The sequence below is a fragment of the Falco biarmicus genome, chromosome 12 (assembly GCF_023638135.1).
Source record: "Falco biarmicus isolate bFalBia1 chromosome 12, bFalBia1.pri, whole genome shotgun sequence".
Classification (NCBI taxonomy): domain Eukaryota; kingdom Metazoa; phylum Chordata; class Aves; order Falconiformes; family Falconidae; genus Falco; species Falco biarmicus.
The window spans coordinates 21720375-21743744 of NC_079299.1; the positions used below are offsets into that span (position 1 = coordinate 21720375).

General features: G+C 40.9%; 1 protein-coding gene and 1 long non-coding RNA gene across 2 annotated transcripts in view; one reads left to right on the forward strand and one right to left on the reverse strand.

Moving 5' to 3' along the window:
* Positions 1-17717, reverse strand: part of RASGRP3 (RAS guanyl releasing protein 3) — a 47905-nt gene extending 30188 nt beyond the window's left edge. Inside the window, exons 1-3 of the mRNA XM_056356813.1 lie at positions 17528-17717; positions 13316-13395; positions 592-782 (exon numbers count right to left, since the gene is read on the reverse strand). Of these exons, the coding sequence (XP_056212788.1) occupies positions 592-661 (70 nt within the window). The 5' untranslated portion in view covers positions 662-782; positions 13316-13395; positions 17528-17717. The remainder of the gene's footprint in view (positions 1-591; positions 783-13315; positions 13396-17527) is intronic.
* Positions 17718-18759: 1042 nt separating this feature from the next.
* LOC130157373 (uncharacterized) overlaps positions 18760-23370 on the forward strand; it is a 34852-nt gene continuing 30241 nt past the window's right edge. Inside the window, exon 1 of the long non-coding RNA XR_008824823.1 lies at positions 18760-19693. This is a non-coding gene — a long non-coding RNA (uncharacterized LOC130157373). The remainder of the gene's footprint in view (positions 19694-23370) is intronic.

Below are 23370 nucleotides of genomic sequence, written 5' to 3' on the forward strand. Positions count from 1 at the left end.
TGCATTTCAAGAGAATCTAAATGTAGCTTAGTTAATTTCAAAGCATTTAAGCCCATCCATGAGCTCATCTGACTGCAACGTGACACATGTCGTGATTAATGGTGTTATGGATCAAGGACCCATTTCATCACTTCTTTCCTTCAGACCTGGTACATCACATTTTAATAAGAGTAAAAAGATTACATGAACTATAAGTCATATTCTTGCCAATTATTGCATGATGATTTGGAAAACCTTTCCAAAAAAGGACTGGTCAGAAATGCAGCTGTGTAACCAACCACTCAAGACAAAGATCAGTGCCAGAAATAACTCCTTGAATAATTCAACTAAACACTTCTCTTGGTGAAGGCCAGCATTTTAAAAACCACTATACTCACCATTGTGCAGTATCTGTATTAAGAAAATTTAATACAGTATGCATGTGTTTAAAATTCTGGCCTCTGTGATTCTGGGCCAAAATGAAACATGGAAAATTTTACAGAACAGAAATGTTGATTGCCAAGGGAAAGACTGGCTAAATCAGAGAACAGCAGGGATTACATTATAAGATGGATTTCAAGAATAGCAAAGTAAATTATTGAAAAAGCATACCAAACATTTCAATACAAGTGTTCAAAAGCTCATCTAATGTTGCAGCCTTCCCAAGCGTGTTTGACCCCATTGTCCTTTAATTGTTGTCAAAAAATATTAGACATTTTCACCAAGTAGAAGGATGCTTCTTCAGCTGTGCAGCTTTTTCACTTTATTGTTGGTTGCATTCTTAGCTGGACTTCAAGGAAAATCTGAAGAAAGTAAAATAAATCATAATTATATGACTACATGGAAGACTTATCATAGTGCAATGTTTACAGTTCAACTCATCTTTTCTATAAACTTTTTCCCCTGAAAAATACGGAGCATGTGAAAGACTGCCATAAGCTTTCCCTACATTCCAGCTCGAGTTTTTAAAGTGTTGTCCAATTGTTTGTCCACTAGCACAAAATAAATCCATAGCTAGGGTCATAAAACAGAAACCAGATGGCAAATGAGGGCACGCATGTACAATGACGCACATTTTGTTCAGGTCATTTTATTTACACTTGATAAGTCACTTTTTGTTAATAACCCTGCTTTTATGATTTTAAGCATAACCATTTTTCCCCCTAAGTTTACCAGTTCATGGTAATGCTAATGGTCTTAATTGGCACAGACCACATAAAATGTTTCATTAAGTTCACAGCAAACATTAAACTAGGAGGCAATTTTTCAAATAACCTTAAGATCAGTCTCTACAGTTTTTAAATAAATGTTCTCATGGAAGCTGAACACTCACGGAAAGCTGAACACATAGAGAAACTTCTAAATTGTACCATACATCTACTATGCATTTAATTATCACATATCCATTTACCTAAAAGATGCACAAAATGGAAATAATTTCCCAGCTTATATTTAAAGAAGAGAATAAATCAGTATTTTATTGTCTGTGTGTGACTAAGCCCCACTACTGCCTGACCATTAGTGTTTGAAATGTGACAAACAAAGTAAATCCAGCAACTTTTCTAGAAAAAAAAAACAAGAGTAGAGCTAAAACAGTCCTTGAAGCAAAAAAATGCAAAAAAAAAATTTTGGGAAATTTCTTTTCAAAGGTTCTTGCACGTAACATAATTTAATGTTCATCGCGCAAAGCACTGATGAACCATATAACTGCTTTAATTCGCCTACAAATATAAAGTTTTTCTCTGCTGAAAGGGTTGTCAAACATTGGAACAGGCTGCCCAGGGAAGTGGTTGAGTCACTATCCCTGGAGGAATTTAAAAGACCTGTAGATGTGACACTTGACACACAGGGATGAAGTTTAGTGGTGGACTTGGCAGTGCTGGGTTAACAGTTGGACTTGATGATCTTAAAGGTCTTTTCCAACCTAAACAATTCTATGAATCTACACTATTATTTTCAGATGGGTTCCTACAGCCAGGCTTTTTCTGGTCCCATCCAACAATGGATTTAGGCATGACACACTTTTCCCTGAAGCTGAGAGAAGGGCCCTGCAAGAAATCAGCACAGCTTACTGTCAGTGCACACACGATGCTGCAGCTTGGGTCAGCCAACAGGAAAGCTGAGCAGAGAGGTGCAAGCAGTCAATCCTGCCCCACCAGTGCCCTCCTCCTAGCCAGAAGAAAGCACTTTCCTCTGTTTGATGGTGCAAAACCCCCTTTTGAAGGAACACATGCCTGTTTTTTCCAGGATTCACGCAGAGCTCCTATTTGCAACAAATTGGGGGAAAATATTCCCTTCACACAACAGTAAGCAGTCAGAGAGCTCACCCAAGAAAAAGGGGAAGGTGGATACACAGTGGTCCTTGGCTTTGAACCCATGCTTGGCATTAACACAAAAAGCATCCTAACAGCTCTGGGGATAGCCTGGGTAGCCTTAATGCTTCCTGCTGGAGCTGTGCCATCACACAAACCCCAAAGCTGTCTGAAGTGGACCAGAGAGAGAATACAGGGAGGTACATGGCTCTTCAACCTGCTGGTCAGGCCACACATGAGCCAGGGTTACCCTAGGTTCAGTCTTCCTTCCCAAAACTGTTTATACATTTAAAGTGAAGAAAAGCGAGTAAAGCACTTGCTTGGTTTACTTGCATTGAGAGTTAGCCAGCAGCTGAGCTGTGTTCTTCAGGATCACAACTTTGTACTTTGGCATCTAACTTTTGCTAGAATCCCTTTGTAAGTAAGTAAATATATAGAAGTAAAGAACTTTGGGCATGTTCGTCCTTTTTGACCTTCCCCAAATCCTTCTCTACGTGCTTCAACTACCAGCTTGATTTTTCACAGACAGCTAGATAGCTTTTCCAGCTTTATCTGACTTAGTTTTTTCTTCAAGAGGAGAAAAATGAAATAAATCTTAAATTGGCTATTTCAAAATACTATTTAGTCAGCTCTTTAAAAAACAGAGTTGAGAAAAGCCAGCGCATTTTCTGCCTATCCCTTGAAAATTGCTGAGCGTGAAATGTACAAAGGAAAAGATTTGATCTGGCTTTTCAGTTTTTTGTTAGTATTACCGTCCTTTGTAGCATACTGCATAGAAGAGCATCATCTGTGTCTTCTGTTGGCAACAGCTCAAAGGCAGCTATATAGTAACTAACAAGTAATGCTCTGTGGAAAATTGCAGGAATTTTTAAAAAAAATATATGACAACTACTTGACTAGTGGATACCTAGACCCTGATGTTACAGTAACATGCTCCCAAACAGCCTATGTGGCCACTAAAGGGTTTTATTCTCATAACGTTTCTAAAAGAGTAAAACGTTTCCACTGGAGGAAGAACTGGCTGACTGGGGCTAAGCCACATATCCACAGCGGAGCCAAAACCTGGGATCACATCTCTGAACTGCAGATGCCAACTACCACCATTACATCATTATTTGTGTGATTAAGCACTGCTGTTCTACTAGAACAATAAATGTCTTTTCTAGATCATGCCACAATAGTATCCAACCACACCACCGACTCTAGAGATGGAGGAGTAAAATACAACTATCAATTTAATCTACATAAATAAATTATATTCTGATAGTCAATGTTTCAATGCAAGAGAAGCACAAAAAGAAAATAAAATCATAGCAAAGCTTTTCTATATGAAATAAGTGGTTCCTATTAAAAAAATGATTGCCAAAGGTACAGTTGCACTTCCAAATAAAGATAACCTTGAGAAACTCTGCCCCCAGTTGCTTTCCAACCTAAACATCTCATTGCTGTCCAGCTGTTTCAGGAGAATTCAGGAAAGCTGGGTAAGAAAAACAGAGTTCACTCAATGACATCACACAGTTAGTAAGTGATTGCATAGTATAATGAAACTAAAAAAATAAATTTCTGCCTTATAATGATTATAAAAATTCTGCCACGTGCTGGGAAGGGATTTCCTGGTGATAGTCAGGGATTGGTGAAGGCTACAGCAGTAGGAATTTGATCAGTATGGACCTCAGCACTCCTTCAAAGCCTACAGCTTTGTCTAAAGGACCCCCTTCATTTAGGTAATAGATACAACAAACCAAGTCATTCTATCAGGCATGTAATGCTTTATTTCATGAAATGGTACCATTATGGGATGCACACTTCCCACCTGGGAGGAAGCAGAAACATCTGTAGCGATGTGCCCAAAGGCAAGAAGTTTGTGATGGACTGACTACAAAACATACAGTCCCTTCCAGGTCTCGCTGTCAGCCTGACCGCCACACACACACAGGCAGTTACTTTGAGCAGGTGGCTTTCCTTGGTACTCTTGTGCAATGTAATTGCATTTTGGAAGTCTTGAGATTGCACTATTGTGGACAATTTGTCTTGACAGATGTATTTAAAACAAGTGTGCAGGCTGTGAGCTCTTGAGACAGATGTGGTCAGGTGTAATACATTAGTTTTGGAAAGAAACAGGGTACCCTGCCAGCAAACTTGTGGTCTTACGCAAAAGCGCCAAATGGTGTGAACAGAGTGGTCAGCATGCAGCCAAGTTTTAAATGTTGGCTACTGTCGTTAGTAAAACCCAAAGACATCACTTTCACTGCTGGAGGCTACTAAGGGGAGGTCCACACCTACAAGCTATGGCAATTTAACTAATACTAAAATGTCAAGCCAGCACAAACCCCTGTGTGGTCACCACTTTCACATGGATTTCAAGCAAGTTATATTGGTTACAGGTGCAAGCTAAACCTATAAGTCAGGCTTAAAATAGGCTTAAATTTGACATACAGTAATATTTATTTAGCTAAATGAAATTTAAACAGTTTTTTAGTCAAGCCAAAGTAAACGTACGCGTAGCATTTTCCCCATTAATTAAACGTGGGCTATTTTCCTTCTACTTAGGGACAATAAATAAAGCCACATGCAAACAGTTCAACTTTGACACACAGGCACCTCTACGGATCTTAGTTTATCCATAAACTTTCCAGAGGCCTGCACACAGGAGACTCATATCCTTTACAAGATTAGGACATTCTTGGGGGCTTAAGTAAGCCAGACCTCCCCTTGTCTCCCCCCCTCCAAGCCTACACAACACATCACTGAATGCTTACATTAAACTGCTTCCACCTGGCTGCTGCAGAAAGAGTGCTAAATGTGAGCAGCCAAACAGGGAGATAGAATAACAGCGTGCAGAAAAAGAAGCTTAGAAGAAATAGAATCTCATGAGAAGGTTTAAGGACAAGTTCCCTTGACACACCTTTTTCCTTTGTCCTGTAGACGTAGTGGAGGCTCTTGCAATGAAGCCCTTCCTTGTGATTAGTCTCCACACGTATTAATATAATCACCATAACAACAATCCCGGCTGGGACACACATAACGGCTGCATCTTTTCCTACACAGGTGCAATCAAGGCATCTGTTTGGGCTCAAGTCAACACAGGTCTCAGGTTCGCTAATGCATGGTTCCTGAGACTTTTTTCTCTCTAAGCAGTTAAATATTTCATGTAGGTGGTCAGTACCAGTTTATTTATTATAGTACACACAAATCCATTTCTAGAAAACTCTGAGCAAGTGACATACATGATCAGGTTTCTCCAGCATCTGACACGTACTGAAGCTGTGCTAGGCAGGAAAAGGCAATGGTGCAGGTTTGTCAGGCAGCCTAATGCCACTGCTTCTGTCCCAGGCCATGATCTCAACCATCACACGCAGCTGGCTGCAGGATGGCACATCAGGCTTACTGATGGCACTTGTCATGCAGAGCAAAGACACAGAACAAAGGAGAAACTGTGGCACTGCTCCATGAATGCAAGATACAAGCCTTGCTGGGGGCAGGAGAGGAATGAAAATATAATTTGAGAGTCCTGGGCTCATCTGATGTGACTCACCAGTACTCGTTCACCTTTGCTACACACCCTTAGACAGTAGTAACACAATAAACCACAGTATCTGTTTGCACCCTATTACTTCGATTCACTCTCTTTTCTGGATAAAAGAGGAACTTCAAAAGACACTAAACAGAGTGGGACATCCATGGCTGAAAAAGGGAGAGAACACAGGGGTGGTTAGTGGTTATGTGTACACTGCTGGTATATGGCTAAAGCCAAACCTCACGTTAGCAACAGACACTGCATAGGATATTAGTGGCTCCCCAGCTCTACAGTCTCCATGGGATAAAGTTTCACCTGCTCCATGTCATTCATGTACCCCAAACCAGTGTAATCTCTGTAAAGCTTATCTTATTGGCAATTAACATAAATATTTAATTACTGATTTGGGTATTAGGAAACAAAAAGGACAAATATCAGAACATCTTTCCTCCCACTTACCCATGCTTAGCTTCACTCCAGACACCTCTCCTTCCCCCTTGTTATATTGCTGCAGGTTGCATCCAGTCCCTTTGGTGAGAAAATGAGCAGTGCAGGAGGTCAAGATCAGTACACAGCAGTTTCTCTCTGCTGCTCCTTCCTTCTCACTCTCATCCTATGCTCCAGCATGGGTCTTCTACGGGCCACAGTCCTTTCAGGGAAGTACCTGCTCTGTCACAGAGCACCTACTTGTTCTCTGACCTTGTTATTCCCTCTGTTCTTCCCTCCTCCTCTCCATTCCCTTGTTCTCTTCATGTTCCTTCCCCCTCCTTGGCATTTTCTGCCTTTTCTTAAATTTGTTTTCACAGATGTGCCACTAACTCAGCTGATGGGCTCAGCTGCAGCCTGTGATGGCTCCCTTGCAAAGACAGCTGGAAGTGGCTGCGTCTGACACAGGGCAGCCCCTGGCCTTCTCCTACAGAGGCCGTGCCTGCAGCTCCCCTGCTGCCAAAACCTTGCCACTTACATCCCATGTAGTCTAAGGGATGAGCCCTTGTTGCCGTAGCACAAAAGTATGCAAGATATATATTGTCAAAACGTATTTCATTATGCTTAATTTTGAGAGATCACTGAGCTAAATATTTACTTTCAGGTCATCACAGGTCACTCAATTAACATAGAAGGGTATTATAAATGGTCTCGGGACCTAGACATTTGTCCTTTTATAGGAACAGAGGTTAAATGAACAGGACCACAGGTAAGAAAACAAGTGGATATACAGATCTGCTCATATTCGCTACCAAACTACTAGCTCAGAGCCACATAATGCCCTGTAGAAGTTCATAAATTAGCATATGAGGTACAATACATGCTGACCTAACATGAAAAGAGAAGCTTACAGAAATCATGAGGAATGCTAACGGACAGTCACACGACCAAATACTTTCAGTAATCAGAAAGTCACTTGATTAAGGCTTGAGCTGCTTAGCCAGCATTTTGTTCAGCATTCTTATCTCTTTCTGTAATATATAATGAAGATGATTTCTGAGACAATAGAAAAAACACCCAGCTTACCTCACTTATAACCCCCCTAAAATAATGGATAGCTTGATAACCGGATTTGTAAAAACAACAAACGTTTCATTCTCAGTTGCAATTCTAGCATTTTATGGAACTGGTTATCAACCATATTTCAGCTTTGTCCCATCCACTTCTGTATTTGTTTCCTCAATTTACCATGTTGGCATTTGCCTCTATAAATGTAACTCATTACAGGGTAATTTAAATGCAGTAATGACAGTAAAATCTGAACATACATCCTTGAGTTATTCCAGGTACTATGAGGATATCTTACTTCCACTTGCTGTGCATCAAGGTAGTACAATTGCCCAGAATGCGTCAGGTTAAAAGGAAGAGCTAAAGGAATACTTTGTCTTCAAAAAGAGGAAAACTTTCAGCCACACTTCTCAGCAGATTTGTCACAAAAATTGTTTTGCTATTCCCAGTAAAGCAAAAATACAATTACAAATATCAGATATTTGGTTAACATGTATGACGCCTGGGGACGCAGCTCTTCTGAGGACCTTTGCCCTTCAGAACATTAGAGATCTCCAACACCAAAGTACAGCCCATCAGGAGAGGACAGCTAACAGCAATAAGAGTTCACATAATCTTTTTTTCAGAAACCAAATCAATGCACTGTGAATACTTTTTACAGGTTATACTATTGCCTGTAAGCCTTCAGAGGAACTTGGCAATTACCTCTGCTATTCACAGACTTGCGTACAGCTCTTCACAGTCTTTCATAAGTCTGCTTTGTAAATCTATTCAGATAGGTCATGTCAGGGGAAAAAAACCACCTTATCAGCATATATTCTTCACTGGTTACACTGTTACATGCCTTTAATGAGACTGCACCAGCCCAAGCAAAAACATTTTTTTAGTTATTTTAAAAAATGTATGGTGAAATAATCAACTCTTCAGTTCTGAAAGACAAAGATCCAGTATATTTATTATCATATAACTGTTGCAAAATATTTTCACATTTTATTATTATTTACCTTTGCCAGCTCTTAAAGTCAAGCTAGAAAAATCACACTTATTTATTAATTAGATTACTAAGAAATCCTAGGCCCTACTTACCTAGACCTTCTGATATGTTCCGCTTGGAGATCTACATTTCCCCCCCCAAAGCTCATTTTATCATCTTTTTAACTAAGCCAAAATTCTTCTATAGTAGCATAGTCCCTGGGTAGCGTCTTTTTTGAATCTGTTAAATCTCCCAAGAGTTATGACAGTTTTAAGTCAGCACTGCTTTCAGTTTCACACCACTTTTCAGTCAATTTTAAGCCTCTACCTTATATTAAAATTCAGTAAGTTTGGTATCAAAGTTCCTGCCTGACAAACCCATGGTTTCCAAATTGATTGTCCCTTGGAAGAAGCTTTTTCAACTCCACATAACTCTGTTATTTCCAGTTATTTCCCACTGCAGACTAACTGCTTATGGCATGATACTTTCTATGCCCATGCTGGCAGACAGCCACATTGCCAACATCTGAGCCACACATTATAATGATGCCACAGGAATTACAGACACATATGGAGCTTCTCAAGCATGTCAAGCCTTACAGGCTTGTGCTGGTCACCTAAAAAGTAGAGATTATAGCTAAGTGTCCCAAAAAGCAAGACATCAAATCACATCCCTTCTTCCCTTTTTCATCTCTGCCGTACAGATACCAGTGAAGGGAGACTTCAACACTTCCTACCTACCTGCTGTAATTTCCAACATTGATGACCGTATCTGATTTCTCACTCTTTCTGGCTTCTGGAATTCCCCAAGCTGAAGAACAACTGCAGCTACTAGATAACTACAATAACTACAGTTATTAGATGCAGTTACTGCATCTAATAAAAGCACCGATATCACCTTGTAAAAAGGGGAGTTTACGTGCATGTTTACTTTTTCTTCTTTGGCCCTGTTATCCCATACATTACCTCACATTTCTCCCCATGAATGCACAACCTGTACCTATCCCAGTGTGAGGAGTTGCCTCCCCGTGTAGGGAGAGCAGTTTTGCTGCTGACCTTTCCTCCTGTGACTACAATCAAAACAGGGGTCAGCTTCAGAAATATCTTGGCCACATATTTACAGCCTGGGAAGTACTTATCAGTGCAGTAAATTGAAGGCAGCAACTGGCAAAACAATAAAGGCAGGAAGAGGCTTTCAGAGACTTAAGTAATGGGAAGCTGGATGTCTGAGATGGAGCAAGACAGAGTTAAAAGGACAGGGGGGCAGGACAGAACTTTGGCTCTTTTAGCTCATTTGGCTGTTACAGTGCATTTCTAATGGAATCAACCTTTGCTTTCCCTTTGATGAATGTAGAAAATGGTTCACATACAACTGCTATTTCACCACAGATGTGCTAATAGGCCCCAGATAAGGAGACAGACTGGACCAGTTGCTAATGGCCAGTAACCCTTCTCACTCCCTGGTGGCAGCTTCCCATTCATTTGTGAGCAGTCACTCTTTAAAGAGAGAATGCAATTTAAAATGGTACACTAGAAAACACTGACAGACACACATGCCAGTACACAGACCTGCTGTGTGACCCTAGGAACTCATGAAGATTGATGTCTGCTGCATACTCGCATGAATCAGGGATGTCTGCCTTGTGCAGTGCTATGGTTTTGCATCTGCAAAAGTCATTGATGACTCACAACTCCCAGGCAAGCAGACATGCACAAAAGCTGGTAAAAACACAGCCCAAAGGTCAGGAGAGATCCAGCATCTTTTGCTGTGAAATTCTGTCAGCAGATGTTGGCTATCAAAATACATAAGCAGTTCCTTACATCTAGTTATTTTCTATGAGTTTCCCCTGGGAAGATGGGTGAAACAATGGCAGCTTCGTATTTCTTAATGATGCAAAGACAGTATTTTAAACACAGGCATACAGCATTTCTTAAGTCAGTTCAGAGATTTCTAAAATAGTGAGACTCCAACAGAGAAGAGCAGGGAATAGATTATTTGCTCCTTCTAGCATGGCTGACTAGATATGGTACTTTTTTTCCGAGCTAACAAAGCAACTGCCAGCCAGCTGACTAAACCTTGTTTCCTTACTAAGCAGTCTAAGAAACATATGTCAATATGACTGTATGAAGACACAGAGCAAACCTCTAACACTGTTTACGATACAAGAAGTCTACAGAGTCCAGGATGCAAGAACAACGTCACCAAGTTGATTACTATATCCAAGCTGCTGGAACCGAGTGAGTTTTATTAATAACCACGTACCTTCCTAACAATAAGACAGTTTGCAGCCAACAAGCTAAACGCCTTCTTCAAAAAGAGAGTAATGCCAACACAGAAATTTCTCATCAAAAGATTTGAAACACAAATATAAGCTCATCTGAAGAAGGTGCTATATATAAATATATACAGAACAGCAAGATAGAAAAAGGGGAAGGAGCAGCGTAAAAAAAAAATCTATCTCAAAGAAAAAGAGAGGAAAAGCATCTCACAGCTCCTGCCTTAATAAGTAATACATTAAACAAGTAACTCTGATCTTTAGTTTGCTAATACTATTTTGGTAGTTAAATATTTATTGTACGAAAGAATATGTAACACAGGATTGCAGCCACACAAATATCCCACTTCCGCAACCACAGAACACATTGCTACAATAGGACTTCAGAGAAACACACCTTACCAAAACTCATTAAGTTTGCAATGCCCATGTCTTAAGATACTATACTGTAATTCTCTAAAGCTCATGTATTTGTAGTACAGCCTGTATTTTCTGCCTCAAAGAGTAAGATTACAGAAAACCCTAAAATGCGTACTTTGTGGGGATGTTATGACAAAGATTCACCATTATTTGAAAAGCAAAAAGAGCAGTTGCTTACTGTTATATATACTCCACCAAGTAGCTTTCTGGATGTGGAGATAAAATATCAAGAGTTAATTGGTAGCATAATGTTTTGCAGTGGCTAGTTCAGACCATCCCAAATACCTGTCACCTTCATGAGTAACCTGGAAGATACTCATTAAATTCATCCAAGCCTGTTTGCTCTGTATTTATAGAGGAAACTCATAACTATTTACTCCTTAGCATGTATTTATCAAATGTAAGGAGCTTATCAGAATTTCTTGAAGGCTCTGCTTAACTCCAATAATGATTAAAAAAATGAATAATCCTGTGGCTACATGGTAAAGCTAATATGAAGTGAAAAAAATGGTCAAGTAAGGGGAGAAAATTAAAGGTCAGGAGGTGTTAGGAAGATGGTGATCTGGAAGCTGAGACAGAGGCTTAGAGACTTGTTTTCCCTCCCCCAGTATTCAGCACTGAAAGACTGACTGCTATTGCAGTCTATAAGCACTGTCTATAAGCACAGTTATACCAGATAACCATGCCCAAATCAGAGTTTACACCAATTTCTGAATCAATATAGTTAAGTCAGTGAAAGAATTCCAGAAGGAGCAGATTTTGAAACACAAACATGAAGCAAATTGCAAAAGAGCCTTTACTTAAGTATATATTAACCTGAGAACCACCTCTCTTATTTCGGTTCCGCCATGTGAGCTGAGAACTAGATCCAACAGAAGGATTAAAGGCCACATCCTGGCTCCTTTCACTTCCAGTGCTTGACTCCAGGGGTGTGATTCTCAGCCTAGTCTCTCACTTCTCACCGCCTCACCCCAGCAGGTGACTGCCTAGAGCTTTCAACCTCTTTCTGCGTTCTCAATATTGAAGTCCCCGAATGCCCAACAGAAGCCTATCAGAGTCAGCAACACCTAGAAACGTTCTGCTTACGTCATTGCTAAATCCTTTTGGGATCTGTACACCAGAAATTCTTCTGCCTTGCCTGTTTTAAAAATCCTCTATTCACAACTAGCACATCACTCCCATACTAGAACAGTGCAGCCGTGATGCCCAAGCTCTTTATCCAAGGCTTCTGAACACTCCTTAAAGCTGTGAGAGATACAGGATCAATTCTTCTCATTAGTGGAAGGGTTGTAAAACTCCTGCTGTCTTGGCTGAGACTACAGAGTAGATTTTCTAGCCCCAAAACATTAATGAAATTCTGTATTAAATGAAATAATGAAGTTTCTTTGGGGTGCAGGAAGAAAGCAAGCAACAGCATGACTGTATAATTTAAGAGCAGGAGCACTCACTCAAGAAGAGGGGGAAAAAAAGTGAATTCTAGTTCCTGCCCCAATGCCTACTTAAGATAAAAATATACAGACAGTCATTAGGGCAGGGCCTGGAAACCAAGAGTTTTAGGAAGGGTGGCAGCTGTTCCAGGAAGTATGTATTCATGAATTCGGTAAAACAGAGTATGAGTAAGCAAGCTAAAGTAGGCAAGACATCTGTAGCAGAGGAGATTATTATTGGTCTTTTGAGGAAGCTATTTAATGAAAAGTGTGATAAGGCTGGAATGTCATGGCTATTCTGATTTGGATGAAAAAAAATCACTATATATCCAAACAGTAAGTTGACTTAAGCCCTAGTTTAGCAAAGATGTTCTGATGTAATTTGCCCCACCAGTAATCAGCTACGTATTTGCATAAACTGTTTTTTTTTTTTTACTTCCCACTAGCAACACCAGAAATTTCCAAACAAGCTCTGTGTTCAAACACTGGGTCACTGCAAAACAAACAGGACTTACCAATGCATGCCATATGAACCAGCACCACGATTACGGATTGGATGGACTCGTTATGAATGGAAGCCTATCTGTAATAATGCTCTTTCAGATTAAGGAAATTCAGTTTGGTGAGACCAGAGTTTAAGCTAGAGAAATGTTATATATTTTAAAAAATACGAACAAGAATGTAGCATCAATGCAAAGAATATATGCAACCTTGGGTCATGTGTCAAAAGCAGCCTCATCAACATGTTTAGCAAGCATGTAAATATATTCAGAGTCAGTCACATTCAATCTATTTGACCATGTAACGACTGACTTAAATACTAGCCTCTAAGACTGATTCCTGCATTGAAAATCATCAACCCGTTTCAGACATGGGGAGCAAAATATACTTCAAAAGGAATGGAAAATCCTTATTCACCTCAGAGATCCTGTTGCTGCACACACTTCATGCACTCGAGATTCTCTCGCACAAGCCCACCGCTACTCCAAGTGGAATATCTGTTTCCATAGTAGGGGTTGAAAAGAGAGGTAGTTTTAATAGCAGCGGAAGGAGTTGTATATGGAGAGGTAATGATATACATAACATAATATCAATATATATTAGCTACCGGTATATTAAGCTTGGTATAGCTTTTGTGGTAGTCCAAAGCAGATATACTGCTGAATCACTAGTATTACATTTGTGTTAAAATGATACAGTCATATTCTGTTTGCAGGAACTAAATATATAAAGTATCTGATCAAGAATAGCTCAGGTTTCACTAATATGGCACAGATTATTATGCCTGGCAGGTTCTTGAGATGTTGCTTGAGAAACTCCAGATCATTAGTAAAGGGAATATGCATACATCACAGGTGGGACAGTACAGTGTAGAGAGTCAAACCATTTCACCTATTTGAATGTGGTCAGACGACACTGCAGCAAGGGGAGCAGTTAATTCAGAGAAGTGAGACAGCAGATGGCCACCAAAACAACCAAAGTAATTCTCAGGGGTAATTGTATTTTCTGCTGAGCTGTAAACATCAGTGTGGGTATTTCCACATGCCCACACTTTGATCCTGACCCCATACGCACTTAGAGGCAAGCTGAGCTTTCTGAAGGGACCACTCATGAGTTCAGCTCAGCAAATACTTATGCGTTTGCAGAATTAATCTTTGTATCTGCTGGACTCACCACATTTGTTTTGTCGATATTGCCAGTGCTTTTAGCTAATACTCTTTTACCTTCATTAGAAGAGAAAAATTACCCCCTGTTCCAACGCCTCCAATATGGTAGACAGCTGGTTTGTAGATATGTTATAGCAATAACCAAACCTATTAATGAAAAAGTACTACTGCATTGGCTATTCACATTGAATAGAAAAAACGTAGAGAAAAGCAATGAACAGCAAAAATCAGAAGACTTGAGAATTTGTCTCAGCATTTTTATTCAAATACTCATGTATAAGACTCTGCCATTCCTGACTTTAAAGAAAGGTCCAACATGAAAATGTGTCTAGCAAACCGAGTGGTGAAATTATACAACAAATATGTTAACAGAAAACATTTTGTGCAAGTTGTTTAGAATACCTGTACAAATGTTCTGTGGCCAGGCCCAGACAGCTTGGGAAAAAAGAAACCCACACAAGTACCCCTTCAGTATTTTTAAAAGTAGTTTCCTCTCTTTATTCAGGAACATCCTGGGAGTGGTTCATCTGTATAATGGCATTTTCAGCTAAGGAGAGAGGCTGGCAAAACTGTCGTTACTCTTCAGCTAGGTATTTTGCTATAGAGCAGAAATATGCCCATTCAGAGAACTGGAAGGCTGCCCCCTGATCACTTCCTCAGAGTAAAGGAAAAGGATTTAACAGGAACCTTACAAGGCTCTCAGTGATGTGAGTGTGTACTGAGCTTCTGCAGAGACAGCAATGGTCATGCTGTTACCAAATCTCCTCTATTACATAATAAAAAAAATTCCAGGATGAACAATTTCTGTTAGGTATTGGACTTTCTGAAGATGCATCGATGGGAAATGCAAGGGCTGAGCACTTCCCCCAAACAAAGCATGCTGACATTTAATTAACGTACTTTCATGCCTATGCAGACCTGCTTTCACTTACATGAGCATAATGGCGGGAGGGGGGGGGGGGGGGATGGGGGGATATATTAAAAAAACTGAGCAAGTGTTTTTGTGAGATCAGGGTATTATAAAATAAAACTGATGGTACAGAGTTTGTGTCTTCTGCTCAAGTGCAAAATCAGTGTATGCCCAGTGGTGTTCCATGACTGCTGCTGCAGTAACAGAAGTTGCAGTCGGCATTCATCAGAAATGCCATGTAAAGTGAGGAGAGCCTGAAGACTGCAACACTCATTTCTCAAAGCAAGTAGCCCTACCAAACCGGGTTGAAATAACTGCACCCTTGAGAATCTTGTAATGTTGATCAAGTTTTCTTTATTTTGTGGACAGAGGATTTAAAAGTCTAGTCATGAGTCTTGAATTTAATTCAGAATAAGATACAGTAATGACAGCTGGAAGCTGTAAATAAAGTAGAGGCTTTTACCTTAAATTGTGCAGATCCAGGTGAGTTATTCTCCTTTACTGTAAATGACCTTAATAATTAATAGTATAGAGAAACAAAACTGAGCTGTCTTACCACATTTCTTTGAGACAATTCAGTGACCACTGTGACATATTTTCATACATTATTACCTGATGGCAAGCACTGCTATCTAATGTTTACTATGCAATCATCACTAGTTCCCTTTTATACTTAATTCCCAGGGATGCCCGAGACTAAAATCAGTTGCTCCAGAGGCAAGTATAGCTGGCTCATAATCCAGCTAATGCAGAACCATATGGCTTTATATCAGTCTTCTGCACCAACCCTGGCACAGCAGTTGTGCCATAGATAGGGAAGAAGGTGGCACAGCAGGAATGGTTTGAGCTCCTATCTATTTTCTGGTGGATTTGGGGTTTAACTTAGGTTCAAAGCATGGTCCTTCAACAGTCCTTTTCATCTGACTGGGCAGTTTGCTTAACAGACAATATTAATCACAAACATAAAATACAATGTCTGGAAACAAGCACACTGTGGCACAGTCTTACCCAAAATGCAGAACTCCTACAGTTCTCCAGTAAAAGAAAGTTGTTGTGGGATCAGAACAAAAAAGCGACAGTGGACCATTTATTCTCCCTGCACCACACAGGATGAAGACCTGGACAGAACTGAGGGGCCCCATTGCAGCCAAGGTTCCTGGGGGATTAGGGGCTCCTAAGCACAAATCCAGGCACCTCAGGACCCTCCTTGTAGGCTTGCCCCATTCATAGCATCATGTGCCATCTGCATGGGAGGGCTGCAGTGTAACCGCAGCCTGATAGTACTTCAGCTCTTGGTTCAAAGGCAGTCTACCCTCGGAGACACGAATAGGCAGGAAGCCAGGCAGATTTCTGGATTTGTGAACAATTGAAACTGATCAACATTTTCCTATAAAATTTCCAGTTAACAGGCAAAGCCATAAACTATGGTTTAAAAGAAAAATAAAAGTCTTCAGGGAGAAATAGTTTCTCTTTCTGATGCGAGAAGTCTTTGAATAAGGGTTATTCTCACCATCTTTAAAGGAAGGACTGCATGATTCACTAGACCTGGCAGTGTTTACCCTCGATTCTGTTCTGAAACACAGGCTTTTTTGACTTGATATACAGCTTCCTCAACAGGATCCCACTTGTCTCTGCCTCTGCCCCTCTTTAACCTACCCCATCGCACCTGGCATCCCTCAGTCTCATCATGTATCAAGCTCCATCACCTATTCATTTGTTCCCATTCCTGCTAAGTCTTCCTCCAAAAAAAGTAATGCATCTCTATGTAAATGATTGATCAAAAGTTCCTTTATATATATAACCTATACTCCAATTCTTGTGTTTTAAAGCTAAATTTCACATCATAACAGTCAAAAATTATCAGACGGGAAAATAATTCATGAAGAAATAACATTAAAAAAAATTGAATTAAAAACCTGGAGATATTTAGGAGACTTACTCCCTGTTTTTAGGGAAGATTTTTTCAATCTTCACAATCTAATTATGCATTATTATCCAGAATGACTCAATTATATCTTAATCAGTGCATCTTCACTGTCTTCCTGTATTTCTCTGCTTCTACGTTTTTCTTTCCAAAAAATCTCTGCATTCACCCCCAAAAAGTAACCAGTCACAAGCAACTTTCTTCAGATTGATCCCACTGTTTTGAGGGGGTAACTGCCAATTCCTTACATAAGTAAGGAATACTAAAATTGCTCTATAGTCAAGATGCGTCATTACCTATTGACTAGCTCTACAGAGAGAGGAAAATACGTCCATCATAAACAACCTCTTCACTCCATCATCTGAGTAAATAAGCACCATTTTCCTTCCCTGGCTATCATGAGGACAAAACACTGTACCTGTCTTGTTTCCGCAAGAGCAAAAACAACGCTATTGTTAATCACAGGTCAGAAAAATATAGACATTCTGAGCATGAATGACTGCTTATCAATGAAGTGACAAAAATACATCTCACGCTGAAGTGTTTTTACAAAAGGTCTAGGATGAAAATAGGAAAGCAGTGGCAGTTTAAGAAGAAAAAAAAAAACAAAAACAGGGAAAATCACTTACTGTACTTGGTTCTGCAGAGGTATTCAACACAAACATCACCCTTCCTTGTCCAGCTGCCAAGTGCTAAAGCATGAAATGAGCAGCTGTTTCCTTCAAGCTGGGGCTGTGTGTCTTAACTAGTCACATGCCCCTCCTGATAAATCTCACTGCCGTGCCAGGAGGTCAGAATCTGAAGATCATTATTCCCCTTATTAGAAAATCCTTTTCATAACAGCAGCCTTTGCTAAAGCATTTGACTGGAACGTGGCACTATGTGCTCCATAACTTTTTTTTTTTTTTAAATGACTAACACCGAATAGCAGATAAGCCTTATTCAACAGTAGGGGCAGCAAAACTGGAAAGTTAAAACACATCCCTGTTAATCACTTCAGGTTTGTTTCTGACTTCACAATTTTTTGTGTTTAAATTTAGGAATTTATACCATCAGGAACCAGACAATTTAAAATGCTGTGGTATTCATAGCATCTTTAAGACCAGGACCCTCCACAAACCACACAAAATGTAAACAATCCTGCCCTTGGGGATTAGTTGCACTTAAGTGGCAACATCACTACCTTTTGTGTTTGGATAGTAGAGCGATGAGTGCCTTATTAATACTGGAGATAATTTCAATTGTGGTATCTAGCATCCTTACAGCATGGATGATGGGGTTGCATTGTGCCAAACATTGTCTAGTCAGGCTGTGATAGCCCTTCTGAGGTGGGTACTATCAGTCTAAACAGAGAGAGCAAAATGGAAAACAAAAGCATCCTTATCCTCATGTTCCCAGACGTAAGACAAATGAAGGAGAAACACTGAAGTCAAGAAACAAACCCATTCCGATGGAATTTTCCAGGGTAATATGTAGCCATAATTACTGAAATTCAACTGAAACATTGTGCCTAGTTCCCATTAGCTTGGTCACCTATTTGAAATTATTTAGGTACTTAAGGACAAAGGTATAATGTCAATGGGATTTTGAGGGTGAGATGCAAACCACCATTTTCTGAAATGCTTAATTCCCATCCCACTTGTAGGATACACTGTACCGAAACTGCAGTGGTGCTTTAATTTGGAAAGGCTGCCAGGACACAGGCAATTGCCATACTTCACTATAGAATGTGGTCATGGTTACTGTTGGGTAAGCAATACACATTTTGCAAGGTTGCACGGTGTCATTGGATTATAAAGGGACATTTTCTGAAATACAACCTGCAGCAACCTGCAGCAGAGATTTGAAGAAATGTAAGGGATTTGCATCATAGATCAGAGCCGGATAGGTGCCTGTTGTTAAAATTAAGTGATAATAGCACATCTAGCTGGCACATAAATCAGAAATCAATGCAAGCCTGCAAACCACTGAAGACAAGGGCTGCAGCAAGAGAGGGTAACTCAGGTTGCTTCCTTTGACCTTACCCAGCTCCGCAAATTATATAAAGCAGCACATGGTTATGAAACCCTGCAGCCACCAGCAGCGGGGAAGGCGCCTCGTGCTCATTACCCATGCCTTTGTGGGTCTCTCCTTTCCTCAGCATCTCGACAGCTTTTCATAGCAAAACTCTCCCACGTTGCATGGACTCTCACAGCCCGGCCAGGCAGGGGCGTTCCCAGCTCGCTAGCGGACCTCGCCGGCAGCCCGAGGGGTGAAGGCGCCCCGGGGACCCGCGGCCGGAGTCCCGGTGCGGGGTTTCCCGCCAGCGCCGCGGTCGCTCGCCCGCCCTTCCCCTGGCGACGGGGAGGGTTTGGTGCCTTGTTTGGCCTCGTCTGCCTCCGCGCCCACACCCTGGTAACGCAGGTAAACAACGAACAACCCAGAACGAAGCATGAGCCGAAAAATCCCGTCGGTTTACGGTTGAGGAGGGTCATTCCCGCCATGCCCCGGGGAGCATGGCCCCGGCGCGGCAGCTTCCCGCCCTTCGCCGGCCGCGAGGCAGCGCGGGCGCCGCGCCCCGCCGGCCGTTAGGACCCTCTCAGGGGCCACCGCGGCGCCCTCAGCGGCGGCTCCTCTGAGGGGATTCGCCCTTTCGGCCGGACATTTCAAAGGGCAGAAGCACACTCGGTGCGAAGGGGGCACACGGTGCCGGCGCAGAGCCCGAGAGGAGCTGCGGGGAGGCCCCACAGCAGCCCCCAGCGGCCTCAGGTCCCCGCTGCAGCCTCCTCGGACCCCTCACCTCGGAGGCCGGAGATGTGAGTTCGTGCTTGAAACGCCTGAGTGCGGTATGATGCCAGGCCCCAGCTCTGCATTGGGAAATGAGGGATGTGCAACGGGAGGAGGAATGCTTGTGGAGTAGTAGGTTAACGGCTAGGTAAACAGCAAATGTTTGCTGCAGATGTGCAGCAGCACCATTTTATCCCATTGCCCATCAGGCATGGGAGCGTGTCTACAAGTTGTGCCTCTTGGCGATTCTGGGAGGTTGCACTGAGGCGGCCTCCCCAAGCTGTCTTGGGAACTTACATCAGGCCTCTAAGGCGAGTGGCCCAGTGCATGGGGCTCTGTAACACTGGGGCCTTCCGAGCTGCTGAGGAGGAAAGCCTCCTCAGAGGCTTTTTTATGATCTGAGGAGATTGTAAGAAAACCTCCTCAGAGGCTTTTTTACAATCTCCTAAGGAGATCGTAGGAAAACCTCCTCAGGGGCTTTTTAATGATCTCCTGAGGAGACTGTAAAAACTATGAGTTTAAAAATGAGAAATAAGGCCACGAGGAATGAGCTCATTTAAGTTTAGGACACTTGGCGGGGTGATAATTTCAAAGAGGGACTGAGAGCTGCCTGTGCAGAGCTGAGGCGGGAGCTCCTGCAGACCGTAGATGGCTGTTCACAGAGCTGGGTGTAAAATACCAGGCCTTTCTTTAGAGAAAGGAGAAAGCACCCACCGTACTTTAGGGCATGGGCCATAACCAAATTTGAAAAATGCCATTTTGTTTCCCCTAAAAGGTACTTTCATTTGAGATCAAGAGTAACAGAACCTTATATGCAGCTTTAATACTAAATTTCTTTACAGACTTTCTTACAAAATTACTCCCTGCTGATACTGAAGAAAACATGATTGAAATGTGCTTCATAGTAGTCTACCAGTCCACAAATGCCGTTAATAGTAGTTTGTCCATTTCTCTGATTATGGAATGTCAATCGTACTCTTTTACATTTATCAAGACTCTTTAATACCATTGATGAAATGCTGGTACTTGCACCATTTGAAATAGCACACAGAACAGTTACCACTCTGCACTGAATAGCTGCCTGTTTTTACTTGGTAGTCATGCTGCACATAGGAACATAATTTGATGATAATGACTGAATGGCAGTATTCCACAAACAACTTGGGATGCACTCCCTAAAGAGAAAAGGAGCCTTTGTACTTTCTGAAATGAACAGGCAAATAAATGATTTTTTATGGGTCAGTAAAATTGCCATAAACTCTGATGGCGGTTTATGCAGGAAAAAGTTTTATCAGCTCCTTGTGCTAGACAGACGGATTTGTCATTATGAAACAAAACATAGAAATAATTTGGGTATAACTCCTGAAAATAAGTCTCAAAATTTTTGTGGAGTGTTTCCTTTTTTTCTGTTCTTTCCTTTTTTGAAGAAATAACATAGCAAAAAAAGAAGCTGGCTGATGCAGATGCATCGAATATAATGTGTTCTTATATCTATCAGATGGCATCTTCTGTGTGACAAAAGCTTTGCTCTTTGTTACACAACAGTATGTTACTTTTCTTTCTGTTGAGAAAACAACTCAAAACTGGATTGAAAAGGGTACATTTTATCCTGTAGATACTGATGCCTCAGAAACTAAGAAATGAACATAGATTTCTCAGACATGCTATGAGAAATACTGAACAGGAACAACAAAAAATGAGTACAGTTAGCACTGAATTGTGATAGGGATAGGTGCACGTAAAGTTAAAATTTTAATGTTAAATAGGACAGATAGCTTTTAGAAAAGTTGCAAAGAATTAAAGAATGGATTAGTTACCCCTTTTGGTTTAGTTTGAGATCAGGAAGTTGTTTGTTTTTATTGATGCTGCATAAATGGATCCAGAGCCTCTCCTTACTATAGGAGAGGCTTTATTTCATGGCTTGTTTTTAACTGTTGTTTCTCTTATCTTTTTAGATGTAATTGGCTGTCTTGCTTATGTGTCATATAATTAACCGTAGGTGCATTCATTTATAATTGATTGGTGATAGAGAGCTAATCTCAGCATCTGTGCTTTGATACTGTGCAAAATTTTGGAATATAGAGTTATTTTCTGAATACGGTGATCATGGACGGCTGTATTGTGGGCTGTCTGGAAATGTCTTTTTTTTGTTAACGTGTTCTTCTGGAGTTTATATAACAGGAGGGAAGACTCTCGATGGACATAAATGTCAGGGTACACTAACCGCAAGTCTGTGTTACTGCATTTGTTTCCTAAAAGGTTGCACTATGATTTGACTGTAGCCTTTTAGAATATGTGGAATCCATAACTAATAAACAGTGCCTGGTTTGCTGGTCTACCTCACTGCCTCAGATATTATATAGCCTTCACTATCAGTAGAAGTGAATGAAAGCAGACCATGGAAGCCTTCACTAGACAGGATGTTTTATAAATACCTAAGTGTGATTAAAAAGTCTGCTATAAATAGACCAACAGCTCTTACAATAAGTTGCCAGCTAAAGGGCACCTGAAGGACATAATGGAGATGAAATTTTGCTGAAAATACTGTATATAAGTCTCTCAACCTTATGTTTAATCAGTTTACACATCTATAGGCTATGTTATACCTCTAGCAATCTAAGTCAATTCCAGGTTCTTAAATATAATGCTCTAGGGGGCACAGGACTACCACAAATGCACTATGTACGTCCTCTTTCATACTCAAGGGTACACTCAATAATCATGTTACGGCTAAGAAAGCAAGAGCTGAGAGGATAAGGCATCCTCAAATTAGGTCATCCTTCGGTATGACCCTTGATATCAGTCCTTTCTTTGCATCAGTAATAATGTGTCATAGGTGGAGCCCATAGCAATGTCTAGAGTTAAATTTGCTGGTTGCTTTTCATCGGAAAAAAAAATGCTTTTGAGTGATTTTAAGTATATGAGAATATGGTAATTTCAACTGAAATTTGATATGGTATGTACCTGCCTGAAATTTGGAGTTTGTGAATTAAACTAAAACGTCTGATAATTCCATTCTCAGAAACAATGGAGGTAAAAAATTATTGCACTCTGATAAACATTTCCTCCAAGTATGGCACTGAAAAACAGTAACACTTCTGGCTCTGAAATAAAGACCTGCCTTTTGACAGATCAGTTGCATCATGGCATGGAGTGGGGGACTATTTTGTTACATAAAATACAGTAAACATTATGTCCAGTTGCAAGCTTCTGACTGATGTTTTCACTTGCTCAATAGAGATTTGGGTGTTTATTACTGTGCTGCTGAATTCTCAGGGGATTAAGCCACTCTGCCAATGGTCCATGCCCTCAGTGCTTCTCATGCTGTGTTCCAGAGGGGCTGCTACCTGTCCTCCTAGCCATCTTCCCATCACTTGTGGATGGCTCTCAGTTTTCTCCTAAGCACTTGGTCTGTGTAGTGGAAAACCCAGAAGCAGTATGCATGGAATAGAGGGGAATATGAAGAAGGTGTTACTGGAGTTTGGGGGAGGGAAGTCCAGTGCAGTGAAGGTGCTAAGATGCAGAAGAGGTAGATAGGAGAGAAATAGAATAGAAATTTCAGTTGGAAGAGACCTACAATTATCTATCCCAACTGCAAAGCACAGGCATGTAAGAGTAAAGGAAAGAGGATCCAGGAGGCAGAGGTGGGAGGTGGAAGGGTGAAGTCTGACAGTAAGGGTGACTTGTATAAGACTGGTGGTAATAG